This window comes from Xenopus tropicalis, chromosome 4, assembly GCF_000004195.4.
Source record: "Xenopus tropicalis strain Nigerian chromosome 4, UCB_Xtro_10.0, whole genome shotgun sequence".
Lineage (NCBI taxonomy): Eukaryota > Metazoa > Chordata > Amphibia > Anura > Pipidae > Xenopus > Xenopus tropicalis.
Genome location: NC_030680.2, coordinates 41,488,323 through 41,508,992, shown reverse-complemented (window position 1 = coordinate 41,508,992; position 20,670 = coordinate 41,488,323). Strand labels below are relative to the sequence as shown.

At 38.7% G+C, this 20,670-nt stretch overlaps 1 protein-coding gene across 7 annotated transcripts; it reads left to right on the top strand.

The window, feature by feature from the left end:
• Nucleotides 1–436: 436 nt before the first annotated feature.
• Nucleotides 437–20,670, top strand: LOC100490257. 7 transcript variants are annotated; one of them, XM_031900714.1, is made up of 11 exons: nt 437–544; nt 2,003–2,056; nt 6,144–6,149; nt 6,189–6,242; nt 8,549–8,647; nt 9,161–9,250; nt 10,381–10,479; nt 11,138–11,398; nt 14,762–14,941; nt 18,894–18,942; nt 19,683–20,670. In XM_031900714.1, the coding sequence occupies exons 1-10, from the start codon at nt 499–501 to the stop codon at nt 18,926–18,928; spliced, it is 924 nt and encodes a 307-aa protein (XP_031756574.1). In that variant the 5' UTR covers nt 437–498; the 3' UTR covers nt 18,929–18,942; nt 19,683–20,670. The 7 variants fall into 7 exon arrangements, with proteins under 7 accessions (XP_031756574.1, XP_012817670.1, XP_004913555.1 ...); XM_012962216.3 differs by having other exon boundaries at nt 6,144–6,242; nt 9,161–9,229; XM_004913498.4 differs by having other exon boundaries at nt 6,144–6,242.

Here is a 20,670-nt window from a genome sequence, read left to right as displayed (position 1 = left end):
ATTGACTGAAGCCCGAGAAAGTACCTGCAGCACAATTTGTGTTCATCATCACCATTTATCAGCACAAACAAGCTTTTTATACTGTAATGCAACCAACATGGTCATTTCCATTTTTTTATTTATAAAACCCTTGTGATTCTTCTGTGCACACAATGTGCAATTGCTACTTTATATATAAACATTAAAAAATAACTTAAAGGTTAGGTAAATATTTGTTTTGCTGTTAGATGACACTTTGGTTTCTAAGCATTTATCACCCAAGTGTTTCCTAATAAAACTGTCCTTACCCCCCCCCCCCCCACCCCCCACTGTATTTTGCAGGGTTTCTGTTTGTGACTGTGGCTAGATGCAGCCATGTGGGTCTGTTATGATTAGTTAGTTCTTATCTTATCACTGTAAGGCAGCTAGGCTTGGGTGTGGTCACAGTGAACACTTCTGACAATACATCATAGCCATTGCTAATGCAGACAGGAAAGCTGGAATACCCAAGGAGAGAGCATGGCTTTGCTATTGTTCCTGATTCTGGGGAACACACTTTATTTTGGTGAGACTGATTGTGACTATTGTAATCTTTGTTCCCCCTCTTCCTTTTAAAATATCTGCTTTCTTAGGATTGATGAGCATATTGACAGAGCCATGCTGGCCAGGGTCATGCTTTTCAGTTCTTACTTTACATATTCTGGATCTTCCTTGATGTCACTGTTTTTGCTTTAATTTCAAAAGCTATGGACCCCAGCCCTTGACTATGGTTAGCCACAAAATATAAAGTCTCCAGACAACGAAATTGTTAGAGATCAATTCAGAAATCACCTTAGTCTGATGCATGTAGTTATGCCTATTAATAATAAGCAATGCAGCATATAGTGGTGAGCTTAAAAGAGAAGTGGTGAAAACTTTATTTGTGGTTCATAATAACATTGCCTACAGCTGAGATGTCAACTGCTGCCATGTCATTAGGGTCAGAATGATCTGGGCATTTTTAAGACCTTATTTTATGTTACTTTTTGATTTGCAGAGAAATTTGCTTTAAAAAAATCGGAATGAATTAGGGCTAGTTGATAACTTTCAAAATATGGCTGCAGTGAAACATTCCATACCTAGCAACCCATTGCCAACCTGGTCTTCTTTTTCCAAGACTTCCAAGACTTGGACTTAAGCTGGCCATACACGTGGCGATCTCACGATGTTTCGTACGACCGTCGGTCGCACGAAACATCGTCAGATCCGCCACACACCATTCAGGGCTGAATCGGCAGGTAAGGAGGTAGAAACAATAGGATTTCTACCTCCTTCTGCCGATTCAGCTCTGAAGGGAGAATTTTGGTCAGGCGCCTTCTATGGCGCCCGATCAAAATTTTCTAACCAGGCCGATCGGCGAGTCGACCGATATCAGCAGCTTCCTGCGATATCGGTCGGCTCGCTGACATGCCATACACGCACCGATTATCGTACGAAACGAGGTTTCGTACGATAATATCGGTGCGTGTATGGCCACCTTTACACATTTAAGGTGGCCATACACGCACCGATAATATCGTACGAAACCTCGTTTCGTACGATATTCGGTGCGTGTATGGTATGTCGGCGAGTCGACCGATATCGCAGGAAGCTTCTGATATCGGCCGACTCGCCGATCGGACCAGTTGGAAAATTTTGATCGGGCGCCTGATCAAAATCTCCCTTCAGAGCTGAATCGGCAGAAGGAGGTAGAAATCCTATTGTTTCTACCTCCTTACCTGCCGATTCAGCCCTGAATGGTGTGTGGCACATCTGACGATGTTTCGTGCGACCGATGGTCGCACGAAACATCATCAGATCGCCACGTGTATGGCCAGCTTTAGATGCTGGGTGCATGCATATCATGTATCCTGTAGCTTGAGATATTCTCTGTGCAGGGACCTGGACTAGCCTTTTCCTGAACTTGCACCCATTTGAAATTCTGCATCAAGCTCTTTTATAAAGGTTAAAGGCTGACTTGTCTTTTTATGTTATTTGCTTTCAGTGGTTTCAGATCAGACCTCTCCTGATTCAAATCATACACCAAATTCCATTTCAAGTAAGTATCAGGTGTAAGGTACTGTTTATTATGTTCTACGTTCTACAGAAAAAAAAGAAGCAGCTGAAAAACTCTAACTGCTACCAAAAGAATTGGAAGTGAGGTGCAAACAAAGCAGAGGTAATCCCAAAGAACTGTGAGTGCACTTAACACTGTTGTTTCTGTTAAACGTTTGATAGCCAATGCATTGGATGGTGCCATTCCCAGGAGAAATGTTCATGATTTATAAGAACTGCAAGTTTCTGAGTCTACTTGGAAGTCAGTAGGAACACCTGTATGTGTTTTGTTGTATGAATAGAACTTTTGTTTCTGTTTGCTTTACTAGGGAAGCAGACACATGAACTTTTAATTTCTTCTATGTGCCCTTCTGTGTGAAATAAATACACAAAGTTCTGCAGCTACTGCCAGAAAAGGAATTCCCCCACGCCACTGTGGAAGTTCAGTGTAGATAGACCTATTTGGCCATTTTGGATTGAGCAAAATGTCTACATTTCAAAAGTATATGTAGTAGTTTTACTGAGGGTGTCTCACAACACAAAACACATGTAGGGGACTTATTTTTCAGTTGCCAAACTGTAATCCATAAAATTTTCTATGTACTGTTTTTATATTGGGGTCCTTAAATAGCACAAACCTTGGAAACTGTGCATTCTGGGCACTGGCATAACTTTTAGGCAGTTTGGAAAAGAAAGATATATTTAGCCATTTTGGATATGGCAAAATGTGTATTTTCCAAAAATATATGGTTTTTTGAGGGTTTTCTTAATGTTAGGCTTTGACACAAGAACACACGGAGGGTGTGCATTTTCCAACCACTTTAAGTCATGAAAATTAATATGCACTATTAAGAGATAGGATGCTGTAAAATGCAAGCTTTGAGGTGATTTGATATTTCATAAAAACCCTTTTACTTTAGCATAGCTTTGCAGTTTGGAGGAGAAAGTATTTACCCATTTCGGTTTTGAATGACCTTTGTGTACTTTTTGCAGACTTTACCACACATAAACAAGCAGTATATCTTTGCAGTAGTTCTAAGCCTTAAAATTTGTATCCATAAGGTACATATTGGGGTTTTATACATGACACATTGTGTAATCCTATGTATACTCTACATCAAACACACAGCTACTTTGGTAATCCTCTATATTCTTGGTATATAGAGGATTACGAGTAAGTATGACCCTCTGCTCCAATGAATCTATACCCATTGTAATACAGAACAAGCTACTAACACTGCTTGCTATAGCTAAGATTATTATCCACAAGTCCCCCACATTCTTCTCCATCAAGAATGTTTCTGACTTAATCCCATTAAGGGTTAGGGTTAAGTGGCTTGCATTTTTTTTCAATAAATTGCATAATTTATTGCCACGGAGCAAGTTACTCACCCACGATAGATCTCTGCTATCGCGGGCCAGTAACCGATCCGAAAAGGCTTTCCACCAGAAGCAATAAAAGTCATCCGTGGAAAGCCCTTCGCAGTGCTTCAGTGAATTTCTTTATTAAAAAGTATGGTCAGCACAAGCCCTATTTATTTAGTTTATGTTGAAAACGGGTGTATACTGTCCCATTAAGGAAAAACTATAACTTCAGAATACTTAGCTGACAGATAATCTATATCATAATAAGTGACCTATTAAAGGAGAAGGAAAGGCTAGTAAAGAGTTAATCTCAAGCTGCAGGCATACAATAGTGCTCTTAAGTCTCCCCATATTACTCCCGTTAAGATGATCAGAAACCTCATAGGAAAAAATAACACTGAGCTCTGTAAAGAAAATTCCCATAATTCCACGCTCCTGCACCAAGACCAGTGTACATGTGCAGTTAGTAAGACTATAAGAAAGTTTCCTGCTGATTGGCTCAGATCCACATTCCTAAGGGGGGGAGCAGGAGAGGGGAGAGAGGAGAGAGTTGCATGTCTCTGGCACAAGAAAACACAGGGTCAAGAAATCCTGTTTCTTTTGAAAGAGAAGTCAGTGCAGCGTTTCTGTAAGTGCTTATGGCTGTATTTACATAGACCTTTCTGATAAAGCTTACTTAGTTTTTACCTTTCCTTCTCCTTTAAGGAATCTTGCCAATTTGGTATGTAAATATCAGTGAGTATTGCCTGTGGCGTCACTAGATGTTACTGAGCCCACAGCAAATTCAATTTAGGGCTCCAAAACATTGGTAAGTTAATATAACAAGATTAAAATTGCTCATTAATTAGAGGGCCCTACACTCCTGGCAACAGTCAGGTGATCCCAATGGGCCAATAAAAGGGCAACCATTTGGGGGTTTTAACCTTGAAAGCAAATAAGTTGCAGGTAAAACTCTTGTTTTCCCTTTGTTAAATGTATATCAAAGCAATAGGATTCTTATTGAACCAGATAAAAATGAGTGTAGAACTGGCCGGGCCGGGCATGACTTTGATGTTGTTGGAAAGCTATATTGCAATATATGGACAAACAATCCCTGTTTTGTTTAAAGGGGATTGCAAATCTTGGTAGCTTAATGCACAGAATGTTTTAATGGCCTATATTTATATATTGATAATGGGTGAATGCAGAGGATCTCCCTACACTCCTGGGCCAATCTGCAACCACAAGGTCTCTGCAGTTATAAAGACGGCTTTGTCCATTGATTTGCTGATCTGTTACCTACCCTTGGTTTATGTGTGAGCACAGTGAATTGGATGAGCCAGGGGCAGCCTTAAGTACTTACAATGGCAGTTTTTCTATTTGGGAATATCAAATTATACACACTACAGAACAGTACATTTGAATGAAAATGCTTTATTTAGATAAAGTAGTGTTTTACATAGGGGTTGTTTTATGTAATATATTTTTATACAGACCTGTACTTACAAATAGCATTACTAATGCTAACAGACCTTAGCTTAAAAAGCAAACCACTATGTGGCATTGTATCAAAAGCTTTGGCAAAATTCAAGTAGGCTGCAATAATCTCCTTCTTTGAGAGAAAGAAAAAGAAGAGGTGGGAGTAGAAGATATATCTTCAGCTTCAGAGATGGGGGAGTATCTATTGTTTAGAGTCAATCCCACCCAAAACCATATTCCATTCTATCAATATCTCCCCAATTCTCTTTACTCCAACCCACAGTAAGCACCACGCCCATAGAAGAAGCCATACACTCACCTATAACCTAACAAATGATTTCCAGGACTCCCACAGCAGTTTGACCTTATGAAAGACAGATGGTTCCAGGCAATACCAGATAAGACCCAAAAGGACTGGGGGGAGACAACGGAGACCCGAACTTCTTCATTTCCATTAGCAGACATGTTCAATATGAATTACTGAATCAAATATATATTATCCCTATTAGACTCTTTAAAATGGGGAAAAAAACAAATGACTTGTTGCAGATTTACAAACTTACTTCTTCCATAAGATTTGGTCCTGCCTTCTGGCAAAATATTATAAATATTCTGGTGAACATCTGGGTATTTTGAATGATGTTGTTCCCAACTACTGGTACCAGTCCTTCCTATTGCTGTGCACTATATGGGTGCAACCCTACCAAATATTGAGATCACCTCAGAAACCATGTGCAGCCAAACTGATCTGGACCCCATGGATGGATCTAGGGTTAAAATAGTACTGGAACACCTTCCCTTCCAACCACTCTCTAAATATTGTTTAATCTAAAATTTATTGTTACTGTGAAATATGTCATACTATGCTCTGTCCTGGAAACTGCTGTTTACTTTGGTTTCTGTATCAGCAGATGTGGGGTAAATTAAGAATCTCTATGTAAACCTGACTGATGTAACACTAACTATAATTTGATCCCTAACTAGTACCAAACTAATAAATACAAAAAAACTAATTGGTAAAAAAATTAAGGAATGTACAGCTGTTTTGGGCTAGAAAATAGCTAGAAGGTTGGAGGAGATTATAAACCTGGCATGTGGGAGAGGGAGCAGTGATTAGTTTTGTGGGAAGGTTGTATGAGAACCTGGGTATAGTAAGGGAAAATGGGGGTGGAGACTTGGATGGGAATATCATATATGTTTCGTCTGAGATGCATTCATTTGCTGTGTACTTGCATTGTAAAAAGATGCTTTCTTTCATTTTTTAACAGCTGCATCTACACACCATGGTCAAGTGGTTACAACTCCTTTTACACCTGAGCCCTCTACAATTTCTCTGATAACGCAGGGTGATACCACTTTATCCACTGGTGAGGGTCATTTCAGAGCACACTGTATTTAACTGAATGTTCTGCAACTGTCAGGCTTCAAACATGATCCTGACACAGAAATGCACAGAATTATATTTCCTTTTCATGCCTACTTTTATGTGCCTCTAATTTGTTAGTATGGTCCATAGCCAGAAGATGTGCACCTCAAAGCATAGGCAGATCTTCAATAAGGATTTTCCCAAACCCGCACATTTAAAAAAAAAAAAACCTCACTCTGTACTTGACTTTCTCTGGGCTGATACTTTAACATCGTGAGTGGGTTCTTGCAATCTTGCAAGCTTTGGTTCTGCTGTAATCAGCTGCACTTTGATTGGATCTTTCTTTTTGTAGCTTTTCCAATCAAAGTGCAGCTGTCTTGACAGGCAGTGAAATTGACCAATCAAGCCACAGGTATAGGCAGGACTGGGGAGAGAAGGACACTGTAAGGCTGATGCCTTACACGTGGCGTTTATACGCTGCGTTTTTTCTCAGCCTAAAAACACTGCACAAGCCACACAGCCCCTGACTATGGCGTTTTTCAGCCTAGTACTGGTGACGTAGCAAATCCCATTTCCATGGTGCTAATAGTGCGAAATAGCAAAAAATGCCGAGTATTTCAGCTAGGTCTGGCAGCTGCCTTTGTGTATACATAGGAATAGGTTGCTTTGCAAATATTGGCGTGTTTCAGCCAACGCTTGAAAAATCCGTGCTGAGGCGTTTTTTAGCGTATTTCCGCATTGTGTGGTTTGCTTCGAGTCTTTTCAAGTTATTTCTATGGATGATGATATCAGGCGTTTCTCAGCCACTGAGAGAATTAGAAAATACGCAGTGTAAAAACGCCACGTGTGGCATCAGCCTAAAAATGAAGGTTGTGGATATGAAGGTTCTGCAGGCTATAAACTTTACCTAAGACCCTCACTAGCTCTGTACATTTGCTTCAGATTTTATCCCACTTTCACAGGTACTATATCATATATGTTTTAAACAGGGTCGGGCACAGGGAAAAAAAACCCTGGGCCCCGGAGGCCCAGACCCAATCCCTGTTGCCACTCCCCCAGCTGCAGTTGTCCCTCCTCTGATATGTGAAAGTATGTTTTTCTTACAAGGGAGGATGTCGGGCGGTGGGGTGCAGGCCACTGTGGCGTATGCAGGGGAAGTGCCACCCCCATGGGCCCTGCACCCTGGTTCTAAAAGCTGACTCACTAGCTAAATTAAATAATTTTTTGTAACCTAGCATATTTAATATTCCTTTTACCCTTCCTCTAGTCATAATTTAACTCTTTTTTGTTTAAAAAGCTAATTGTTCTTATAATTTTTTTTTTTACTTTCATCATTTCACGTTAGTTATAGTGGCACTCTAATGAGTGCATGGCTAGGAAACAAAACAATGTTGTGTTTCAGTGCCAGTGTTATAGTGCGAGGGCTTGGCTGAATATCTGGCATCAGTACCCACTGCATCTAACTGCATATAATATTCTGGTTTTGTAAATATAGACTGCATCTTACTGTATATAATGTGCCTGGGATGTCAGTACCCACTGCCTTTCTCACTATAAAACTAACTAAAACACATTTAAGCTAACAGATCACACACTAATGGATGGAGAACCCCTCACAGAAGTGCATGTATAAATACTTTTACATCCTAAGCATTTTAGGGTAAAAAAAATCCCTCCCGCCTGCACTTTTGCACAGTATCCCTGGAAGTCAGTGGGAACCACAAGAGGTAGTTGAGAAGTTCATTTTTACGCCAGCAGCAAATCCACTAAGTCTCACATTAGCTTTTGGTCAGTCTATGTATGGCCCATCTTTAGCCTCCCCAAACAAAAAAATTCACCCTCTGCCTATGCCAAGCACTTTAAATTAGATGTTCTAAGAAATCTTCATTTGTGGAAACAAGGAATATTAAGGTAAATTTGGAGTAAGAAAGATTACTCCAAATAAAGTAAAAGATTTTCAAATTTACTCCTAATTATTATGACTATAACTAACTCCCCAATCACCTAATATCATGTAATCATAGAATAACATAATACAGTCATATCAAAAGCATATTAATAATTATCATCATCAACTTTATTGGGTCTGTGCAGAGATTATTGCTAGAAAATATGGGCTTCTGGCATTACCTTATCTTGCCTTGCAGTGCAACATAATAGGCAGGACAATGACAAAAACACATCCCAGGGCTCAGTCCCATTACTCACAGAACAAGTACAGCTCCCTATATGTTTTGTTTGAGATGCATTAATTTGCTATTGTGTGTACTTACCTTGTATAAAGATGCTTTCTTTAATTTTTAACAGCTGCACCTACACACCAAGGTCACGTGGTTACAACTCCTTTTACACCTGAGCCCTCTACAACTTCTCTGGTAACGCATGGTGATATCACTACATCCATTGGTGAGCCCTTGTATAGATAACTGTAGCCTAGGCTCTAGGGTCATTTCAGAGCACACTGTATTTAACTGAATGTTCTATGATAGTCAAGCTTCAAACATGATCCTGCTTAGGGCTGTGGCACACGGGGAGATTAGTCGCCCGCGACAAGGGAGATTTGTTGCGCAGCAGAGTTAGCAGGTTTCCCTACCTTGCAGATCCCCAGGGCTCAGCCTTATTGTAACGTGGTGTGCCACGGGGGTGCAAATGACTTTAGTAGTAAATCAAATTAGCGAGAATACACCAACGTTGCAGATAATGGGAGACTTGTAGTTGAACACATACAAGTGATTAGGAATGTCAAACATGATCCACATTTACTTAATTAATTACACTTAATTAATAAATTAAATTTACTAATTGAATCTATATTTTACAGTAGTACCAGGAGCTTTCAGTATCTCACAGCTTCCGATTCATGCCTGCATGGAGTTGCTATTTATTGTATTTGCATTGTATTCTTTAATTTTTTAACAGCTGCATCTACACACCATGGTCACGTGGCTACAGCTTCTTTTACTGCTGAGCATAAAACTTCTCTGCACGGTGAGATCACATCATCCACTGGTGAGCTCTTGTAGTATAGGTATGGGACCTGTTATCCGGAATGCTCAGGATGTGGGGTTTCCGGATAAGGGATCTTTCTGTAAATTGGATCTCCAAAATTTAAGTCTGCTAAAAATAATTTAAATAATAAACCCAATAGGCTTTTTTGCCACCAATAAGGATTAATTATATCTCATTTAGAATCAAAATTAAATTAGAATTATTTGCCTATAATGGAGTCTATGGGAGATGGTCTTTCCGTAGTTTGGAACTTTCTGGATAACGGGTTTCCAGATAAGGGATCCAATACCTGTAGTAATAATTACTAGACTCCATACTCAATCCTGTTATAGTACAAAAATGCAGAGGATAACATTTCCTTTTATGTGTTATGTCTATGTGCGTATTTGGTCCATTGCCAGAATCTGTGCACTTTACAGCATTTTCCATTAGATGTGGTAAGAAACCTTAGTTAGTGGAAACTAGAGGAGTTGTTCACAAAGATGAAAACTGGAGTAAACAAATTAAAATATTCTTATTATTAACAACACAGATTTATAAAACACATATATTCCTTCTTGCCTTTCATTCTTTTGTGCACACCACAATTTTGTGTTTTCATACAAAATTCTTTGTGCGTACCTCAATTTGTTGTGTGCGCTGTCCTCAAAATTTGTGTGCACAGCTTAGAGGGAACATAGTGATTGTAGCACTGTATAATAAATGTGTGTACACATTAAACATACAAGAAAACATACAAAACAACCAATAACCAATACAAGAGGTAAATTGGCCCCTACCCAAAAGAACTTACAATTTAGAAGAAAGATTATTGGTGTAAAACTGCAGTAAAAAGAATTTCAAATTCACTTCTATTATTAAGCCAAGTATACCACCCTTATATCAATTCATTTTTTGGATCTTTGAAGATATTATTGCAAGAGCTTCCAGCATTCCCTTCTCTTGCCTTGCAGTGCAACAGAAAAGGCAGAAGACTGACAAAATCTTATTCCCAGGGCCCAGTCCCATTACTCACTGTACCAGATGTTTTCAGAATCTCACAGCTCCTAAATGTTCTTTGTATGAGATGCCTTTATTCATGTTATGTTGTCTACTTGCCATGAAAAAATGCTATGTTTAATTTTTGACAGCTGCAACTACACAGCATGTTCAAGTGACTATAGCTTCTCTTACCACTGAGCACCCTAGAACTTCTCCGATATTTCAGGGTGGTGTCACATCAGCCACTGGTGAGCTCTTACATAGTACTAATTATAGTCAAGAGTTGTTTTGGAGCATACTCTATCAAACTGATACTCTAAGGGGCTCATTCATTATACCACAATTTTTTTATTCAGAAAAAATCATACATTTTCTAACCACGATAATATTGTTAAAATAGTACAACTTTTTAGTGGTTTTCGTTAACTTCCACAAAAAAGTTGTATTTTTCGCAAAGACTATGACCATTTCGGAATTCATTCAAGCTTTGGTATTGTGACTTTCTTTTGGCCATGTTGGAGCTGCAGAGTGCCATTGAGTCCTATGGGAGGCTTCCAAAATCATGCATCGACGTTTACAATTGTTCGGACATGAACATTTTGTGACTTTGGGATCACAACCACAATATTTTCAGACAACCAAGAAAAGAATTTTCGCACATCAGAAATTATCGAGGTTGCCCTGAATTTTTTCCAATCGTGCTTTTAATTGGTGAAAATTTGTGGTTTAATGAATGGGCCCCTAGGACTGACATGCTACAAGGATGGGGGGGGGGGGGTGTTTACAAAGGTGGAGGAAAGTAAAATTAGATTAAGGAAGACTGGAGAATCTTGAAAAATCTTCTATATATAATGGTAAAAGCTTGTCTTTGATAATCTACTACTTTACTGTCTTCTTGTTTTACAGCTGAATTATCCAAGCCAACAATAAAGTGCCAAAGAGTGAACAACACATGGGTGGAAATAATTTGTTTGTCAGTGTCTGTTACTCCACCCATTACATATAATGTGCTGCGGAATAATATAAGTTATAACACAGTAAACCAACAAGGTGCGATGCCTGAGAAGATTCTGATTCCTCTAACATCTGGCAGCAAGGTTGAACTCCTTTGCAAAGCACAGAAAGGTTCTGTTACAAAGTACAGTGACCCACTGCTGATATGTGAAGGTACAGTAACAAGTATATCCTTCTAAATATTATTTATATATATATATATATATAGTTAGTCCTAACAGGTAGGCACTCACGAAAAAAAGAAAATCCTTTGCCTGGGTGCAGTCCTTAAACCAGTGATCCCCAACCAGTCGCTCAGGGGCAACATGTTGCTCCCCAACCCCTTGGATGTTGCTCTCAGTGCCCCCAAACCAGGTAGTTATTTTTGAATTCCTGACTTGGGGGCAAGTTTTGGTTAAATAAAAATAAGATTTACTACCAAATAAAGCCCCCTGTAAGCTGATAGTCTGTATAGAGGCTACCTAATAGCCAATCACAGCCCTTATTTGGCTCCTCCATGAACTTTTATGGTGCTTGTGTTGCTCTCCAAGTCTTTTTACATTTGACTGTGGCTCACGAGTAAGAAAGGTTGGGGATCCCTTCCTTAAACTAATGTGTAGATAATGGTAGAAAACACGGGCCGCTCCACACAGGACTTATTGTGATCAAAAAAATTTATTACAGCAAAATAACAGAGACTGACGTTTCGGCTGATACACCAGCCTTTCTCAACGTTCCCACTTTGAGAAAGGCTGGTGTACCAGCCGAAACGTCAGTCTCTGTTATTTTGTTGTAATAAGTTTTTTTGATTACGATAAGTCCTGTGTGGAGCGGCCTGTGTTTTCTACCATTATATATATATATATATATATATATATATATATATATATATATATATATATATATATATATATATATTATAAATAATATGCATAGTGAGTAGAAAGTGTAAAAACAGCATACATGTAAATATTTATCATCTAATGGGGAACTCGTGCTTATAAGAAATCCATTAAAATGTACTGGATATTTGATAAATGTTACACAAACACTTGTTATAATTTTCTCCTCCAGTTATTACTCAACATAACATTTTTTTTTGCAGTATACATGTTGCGACTCGCTGACATCTGACTTGCCCCAACTAGTTACAAATTTGTAGTTCATATGTGACAGGTTTAGTTAGTAGAAGGAGAAGGTTAGGCTGAGAAACACACTAATAAACCATTTAGAAATCAAAAACTATAAGAAAAAATTAAACCCTATTTGTAAAAAATAATTAATAATATACTACAATTTGAATGTTTGTTTATATCAACAGTCTTCAAATTGCTAAGGCACTGCTTGATTCGTACTTGATTTAGCCACTTGTTTTTGGTACAGATATGGGATCTGTTATCTGGAAACCCATTGTCCAGAAAGCTCCAAATTACAGGAAGACCATCTTCCCAAGACTCCATTATAAACAAATAAATTTAGATTTCCTTTGTCTCTGTAATAATAAAAGAATACCACGTACCTGATCCTAACTATAATATAATGTATTCTTATTGAAGGGAGACCAGACGTTGCATTTTCTTGCATTTTTATGCAGATATCGGCTACATGTGCCTGCACCCAAGCGTATTCATTTCATTCGGGTGCAGGCACAGGTAGGGGGAGTTTCAAGCTTATGGAGCATATTATTGGCAAGCATTTTTTCGGCTTGCCAAATGGCAACTACATTTACAAATAGTTTTAAAAACACTGATATTTTTCAATGTATATTGGAAAGTTTTTATGAAATTTTATTTCATTACATAAAAAGCAGTTTTTGGCCTGGGTTCCCTTTAATTCTCAAGTTCATCAGGCCTTATCCTATCCTGCCTGGACTACTGCAATCTACTAAAAATGGGACACAATTACCCCAGTCAATGAGAACAGCAGACATGAGGGCTGATTCACTAAAGTGTGTTAATTTTTATCGCACGCTTTTTTGCATTAAAATAGACACGAAATTAACGCGCGATTCACTATAGTATTACCGCGTGCGTTAAGTCGCACACCGCATGCGTTAAATTTCGCACTACCGCATGCGTTAATTTTTGCGCCGAAATAACACTAACACATGATTCACAAACACTTAGGGGCACATTTACTAACCCACGAATCCGAATCCGAACTGGAAAAATTCTGATTGGAAAACGAACATTTTGCGACTTTTTCGTATTTTTTGCGACTTTTCGGAAATTGTCGCGACTTTTTCGTTACCAATACGATTTGTGCGAAAAAACGCGAGTTTTTCGAAGCCATTATGACTTGCGCGAAAAAACGTGAGTTTTTCGTAGCCATTACGATTCACTCGTATCTTGTCGCGACTTTTTCGTATTGAGCGCTCGTAAGCGGCGGGCGAAACTTTCAGACTTAGCATGATTTTGGAAGCCTCCCATTGGACTCAATGGCACCCTGCAGCTCCAACCTGGCCCAAGAAAAGTCACCACTACGAAAAAATCGCAACATTTTGCGCAACTTTCGGAATGGCTACGAAAAAGTCGCAACAATTTTCCGAAAAATCACAAAATACTGATCATTACGAAAAAAACGCAATCGGGCGCATTCGGCCCGTTCGTGGGTTAGTAAATGTGCCCCTTAGAAGCGCCAAATATCGCATTAGTCTATGCGAAAATTTACACCTACTTGAGGCAGGCGGTAATTACAGAAAAGTACAGTTAATGAGCTTTTGGCAACACAATATGGACTTTGCAGTGGGATTTATTCAAGTATGTGTTGGCCCTAGAGTGATGTAGCCTCCAGTTTGCAGGGAAATAGTCATTTTCAGTACAGTAATTTTCCGTAAGTATTGTCATGTATGGCTAATATGGCGTGCGTTTTTTCGCACGCGGCAACTATTTATATGTGGTGCATTGATTAGCGCTCGTTCCGTCAAATACTGCACGAAAATAGTCTTTGCGACTAAAATAACCCAAGCAGTATCGCGCGTAAATTAACACAAGTATGCTTTTAGTGAATCGTGCGTTATGACGCGAGTCATACGTTTTGACGTGAATGAGTCTTTTTCTGCGATTTCGGGAAATCGCGCCGCCGCGTGTGCCATCCCGCCGGCGACTTACATGTTCGCCGGTAGAACAGGGAGTTTTGTTGCGGGCGACTAATTTCCCCGTGTGCCAGAGCCCTACATGGGAACTATAGCAAAAAATGCAAATTAAATGAGAGGTTAATCCATTGAAAACATGGAACTAACTTTAATCAGTAAAAGTTCTGTACCGTTTCTGAAATAATCAAATTACTTTTCACTATTCCACTCAATGTGACTTGAAAACGGTACATTAATTAAAATTGATTATATTTAAAAAGTTTCTTGGGCAGCTTGAATAACATTTTTACATTCATGATAGTTTCCCTTAACGTAATGGAAAAGATTGCAAGTTCTTCATTAGGCTCCCTCCCAATTGGAAATTCATATATCCGACTGAATTAAATAAAACATAGATGCAACTATTATTTTTTTAAGTTCTGTAACTTTTCTTCTGTGTTCAGATGAAGCCAGTAACAAGGAACCGGAAAAGTCAACAGAAGACCAAGGCGCAAGACATCTCATTAACATATCACGTCTTATAACTTCATGGGGGCGTGAAAAGGAGACCTATATTATTTTAAAAGTCTGTGTCCCCATAATCATCTTGACCTTGTGCCTGTTCATCTTTGTCACAATATTCTGTGAGTTTTCACTTGGCCTAGCTCTGCTGCACCTACATTTTAGTAATCTAGTTTACTAACCCACTACTCTGGACTTCTACTTACTTCTTACTGTTTATACAACGGTTATGTTTTCTACAAAGTTGCTTTAGGGCTTGTTTAATAATACCAGACATAAGCACTATGTGAGTAATTTGCATGTGCCGCTACACTGCAATTGTAGCATTGTGCCTGCTGGGAATTATAAATTACTGTATATACTCGAGTATAAGCCTAGTTTTTCAGCACCCAAAATGTGCTGAAAAAAGTCACCCTCGGCTTATACTCGAATCGGGTGCCATGGGTCCCTCTAGATTAGCACCCTCTCTCCTTTGTGTGCAAATTAGTCCACCTGCAACCAGACCCTCCAGTGCCCTGGCCTAGGCTCCCACTAGCAATACTTATTTCCCCTTACATCTCCTCCGGGACCGGGTCTGCTGCCAGTTTGCCAATGTGCAATGAGCGTGGGGTAGTACTCTTATTGTTTTTGTTGACCCTCTTCTCCGCTTACAGAGCTAGTTTACTGTTTTTTTTTTTTTAAATAAATATTGAAAAACATATACCCCACTGATGCCTCAATTAATGTAATTTTATTGGTATTTATTTTGATTATTAAAACTTAGCAGTAGCTGCTGCATTTCCCACCCTAGGCTTATACTCGAGCCAATAAGTTTTTCCAGTTTTCTTAGGTAAAATTAGGTACCTCGGCTTATATTCGGATCGGCTTATACTCGAGTATATACGGTACTGTAAATGCAAGGTTAGCGTCTGAGATGGGACACCAGTGTCTCTCTCCTCAAGAGGCAAGCACACCAACATTTTGCTAGGGGTACATATAGCTCAATTAAGTCAGTGGTTGACACAGGATATGGTACATAAATGTTTACTAAAAATTAATGTGAACAATGCACCAGGGCCAGTGACCTTAGTTTAGTTTTAGCCAGGCCTCTTTTTCTGATTTACTCATACTTGCTTTCATCAGGTATGGTACCTATGCATTGGAGGAAAGCTGATGTAATTCCTATATTTAAAAGGTATAACGATCTCAGCCTGGCAATTATAGACATGTAAGTTTGACATCTGTGGTGGGCAAGTTACTTGAAGGTTTGCTAAGTGATTACGTTCAAGATTATGCTTTGAAGAATGGAATTTAGAGCAGTAATCAGCATGGCTTTATAAAAGATAGCTCATGGCAGACAAATGTAATTGCTTTTTATGATGAAGTAAGTTGGACAGTGTGTTTGCAGTAGACATTCGGATTTTGCCTAAGCATGTGATACAGTGCTGCATAAATAATTGCTTTCTAAACTAAGGTCTGATTTTAATGTTTTTGTTCATAGTTAGGTTAGGAAACACAACCCTATGCAGAAGGAGTAGAGACTACACACACCTGCAGTTTGGCAGGTATGTGTGATCTCTGCCTGTTCTTTTATCTACACTGGGACTTCACCACACGTCCAAAGTCTAAGCACCACAGCATTCTTTTTACTACAAAAAGGGCTAGTGTAAAAAACATTATAATCACAAAGCAATGCAGCTGAATTATTTCCATGCAGAATGTGGCATGCTTGCAGCAAACTAGGCACATAAGGGGCTGATGAGATTCACTGTCAATAAATATAAGATAATGGGATACCTGGGATCTACAAATATGCAAGCCACTTACACCCTTAATGGGACTTTGTGAAGCAACTTTGTAATGGAGAAGGACCTTACAGGAAAAGTAACACTAAAATTTTTTAAGTAAAAAATGTATTCTACCCTGCTCCAATAACTGCCCTATCCTGCAAACCACTTAGTATTTTAAATGCTTTAATAGAAAATACCTGCTAAAACTTGGCTTCCTATCAATTGAACTACAGCGATAAGGCGAAGGAAGGAGCTGCATCCACTATGCGGTGATCGATTGATCGAGCCTAGCCTGACTCCTTCCTATACAGAGAGGCTCGATCGTCACATTATAAAAACCCTTTTGAAATATTAAGATGGAGACTTCATTCTTCTAATCTCAATGGATGCCCTCATGTCTGCTGGATGGACTGGTAAACAAAGCATTAAGAGAGATTCTTAGAGAGTGTCATGCCCTCACCAAGTAATTCATAAACAAATGAACCTGCTCACTTCAACATAAAAACAATCAGATTTGTCAGACTTGACCTACCTAGCCTTCATAATGCCACTGTCCAAAACATAATTAATGTGATTTCTTAACAAACCTTCAAATAACTTGCCCACCACACCTTTTAAATATTGGAATTACACAGCTTTTCCAGTCATGGGTACCATACCAGATGAGAAAATCAGAAGAGGCCTGGCTATATCGGAACTAAGTAACAGAGGGTGTATTCCATCTGGCCCTGGTGCCTTTCTTACATTAACTTTGCGTAAAGAATGATGTACCATATCCTGTTTCAGCCACATTGTCAGCGGAGTCATCTTTTCCCCTGTTGGGACCCCCTGAGTGGGTCTTAAAACTCAGACTCCTCTACTGTATACACTGAAGAAAAGAACTAAAGAAGAAGGAAAGGGTTAAAATCGCGACCCCATAAATGCGAAGGCCTTATGTCCCTGTAGCTGATCGCTACATTTTTTTTACTTTCGTAGCCTGTATATTGTCTGCACTCTCCGACTTTAGTAAACACTATGGGGCACATTTACTAACCCACGAACGGGTCGAAATGAGTCCGATTGCGTTTTTTTCGTAATGATTGGTATTTTGCGATTTTTTCGTATTTGTTGCGATTTTTTCGGCTTCTTTACGAATTTTTCGTTACCAATATGATTTTTGCGTAAAAACGCGAGTTTTTCGTAGCCATTACGAAAGTTGCGTAAAAAGTTGCGATTTTTCGTAGCGTTAAAACTTACGCGAAAAGTTGCGCCTTTTTCGTAGCGTTAAAACTTAAAAGGTGCAAAGTTTCGCGTAAGTTTTAACGCTACGAAAAATCGCCAGATTTTACGCAACTTTCGTAATGGCTACGAAAAACTCGCGTTTTTACGCAAAAATCGTATTGGTAACGAAAAATTCGTAAAGAAGCCGAAAAAATCGCAACAAATACGAAAAAGTCGCAAAATGTTCGTTTTCAAGTCGGAACTTTTCCAATTCGGGTCGGATTCGTGGGTTAGTAAATCAGCCCCTATATATCGCCTATTGTGCCCGCCATGTTGGATATTTAAATTAGTCCAACATGGCGCCATTTAACCACGAACCTCCTTCCTCCCCCTAGACGCGAGTGTGACGGGGGGCAAGTGCTCCTGCTTTAGAAATGTGCATGTGCTTCCTCATAGCCTGTATAACTGTGCATGTCACTTGTCTTGGTCTTGGTGCAGGAGCGAGACATTATGGGAATTTTCTTTACAGAGCTCAGCGTTTTTTTTTTTTTCTTATAAGGCTTCTGATCATCTGAACGGGAGAAATATGGGGAGAAGGAGAGAAGGACAGGCTAGGTCACTTGGGGGTGCCAAAATCTTAGGCACCCCTAAGTGACTTCAATCGCTTACCAGTCAGGTGGAGAGAAACCGCACCAGCTCGGTGTACCTGCAGCAAGTGTCTCCTCTTCCTGCTTCTGTCTTTGCGCAACTTTTTTTTTTTAACAAAAAAGTTGGCTTATGCGCCGGCCCAGGGATTCCAAAGACAGAAGACATACGGAAGAGAAAATACTCGCTGCAGGTACCCCAGGCTGGTGCTGTTCTCTCCAAACAGGGGCACCAGCCCAGGTAAAAGGTAAGCAATTAATGTCACTTGGGGGTGCCTAACATTTTGGCATCCCCAAGTGACTGAGCCTTTCCTTCTCCTTTAAGGGCATTTTTGAGAGAACTGAGATTAACTCTTTACTAGCCTTTCCTTCTCCTTTAAACATTTGCATTTTCTGTATCCTTTATAACCAAATAATTTCTCCTGGGTAGAGATAATTTTGTTCTTTACAAATATTCACAGGTTACAAAGAGAAGAATGTTAAGTATCAAGTGTGAATCTTCTATTGTGGGTAAGTAATTGTGTAAATTCTCTTGTGTTTGGTAGAATTTAGGAAATGCTTTTGGTTTCTATTCCTGTGAGCATTTACGTATGGAAAAGGATGTAACACAGCGCACTATGTTCAGCTTTCTGTGTTGGTCTATGTTGAGCCATATTGTGCCATTATAGCCTGTACCATCTCTAAGTAAAGTATTTGTACTTTTTGGAGAGTAAACTGTTGAAATATTGTCCTGCAGTCATATGTCAAATAATTGTAAATAGAATGATAAAAATATTAAATTACTCTGTGTTATGCATTTACTTATACAGTAAACTCAAATATACTGTATAACTGTGTGTGTTTACAGTAAATATGTGAATCTGGAATTTAGTCAAACAGTGGCTGACTTCCAGATTCAGTTATTTACTGTAATGAGTAATACAGATAACAAAAAGTCACCAAACGAGAGCTGGATAAAAAAGTAGTAGTAGTTCTCATTAACAGTATGGAGTGCATACTGTACATACTGTATCTAAGCTTAATGAAAGGGAATTTGTAAATATACTACACATTTTATGTTCAGTATTTATTTTTATAACTGTAGATTGTTACAACTGTTTAGCTGCAGAAAGCCTTCTTAATCAGGAACCTATTTAATTGCCATAACGTGTATAGACAGCTAAAGCCTTTGTATTTGGTAGATAATCAAATTCTATATCAGCTTTTAGTTGGCAATTTTTGTGAATTTTTATCAATGTAATATTTTTCAGGATAATGCCAAGAATATATTGTACACAGATACCATGGATAATGCCTTACAAACCTACATATTTGCTGTGTGTATTTCTACAATGCACTGGATGCCATCCAAATGTCCAAGAAGTGGTTGTATAATTTGAACCAATATGTTTCCTTGAGATTCTACAAAGAATGTACCAAATATTTCAGGGAGGAGGCATTATTGTACTGCAACTATATTATAAAATGTCTAGAACCTGAATTTGTCTGTCAGCCTTTAGTTGGCAATTTTCTGTTTTTCAGTTTTTTCAATTCAGTATTTTTTTTAAGATTGTGCCAAGGCTATATTAACAGATGCCATGTGTAATGCTTTACAACATGCTTATGTTTGCTGTGTGTGGTTTCATGATGTGCTGGATGCCACACAAAGGTCCAAAAAGTCATTGTACCATTTGTAAAATTATGTTGGCTCGATATGTTTCCTTGAGATACTCACTTTGAAGTGATTAAAACGTGAATGTACCTATTTAAAAAGCAGTATCTAGCTTCCACTGAATTGTGCACAAAAATATAACAAAGGGGGAATTACTATAATTATTGTTACTTTATAAAATATTTTGGGGAGTTCTTGTAACATAATCGCTTGGTAGACTACAGTTGCCTCCAGACTCACAATGATTTAGATTTTGTTGTCATAAACATCCATTTTGTTTTATATATGTGAAAGTTCACATATAGATTTTTACTTTTAATTTACATGTATCTCTTGCTCATGTAATGTAGCAATTAATATGACAGATTTTACATATAAACACTTATAATGTATGCACATAATCTTTATCTGAGATGCACCAAATGCAGTTTTCCATTTGGGAATGACCTTTACTTATTTTTAGATGACTTTGAACTGGCCGAATTCTCATCTAATGATGGTGTCATATCACTTATCTAATTACAGCCGAGGTACAGTATATTACAATCTAAACATTTCAGAGGGTAATTAAAGGCTCATAGAAAATA

Bases quoted from the DNA above. Each gene is read 5' to 3' on its own strand.
- LOC100490257 (XM_004913498.4), top strand. From the start codon at position 499: ATGGCTTTGCTATTGTTCCTGATTCTGGGGAACACACTTTATTTTG. The intron at 545-2,002 runs GTGAGACTGATT...ATTTGCTTTCAG, and splicing joins GGGGAACACACTTTATTTTG to TGGTTTCAGATCAGACCTCT. The intron at 8,648-9,160 runs GTGAGCCCTTGT...ATTTTTTAACAG, and splicing joins TGATATCACTACATCCATTG to CTGCATCTACACACCATGGT.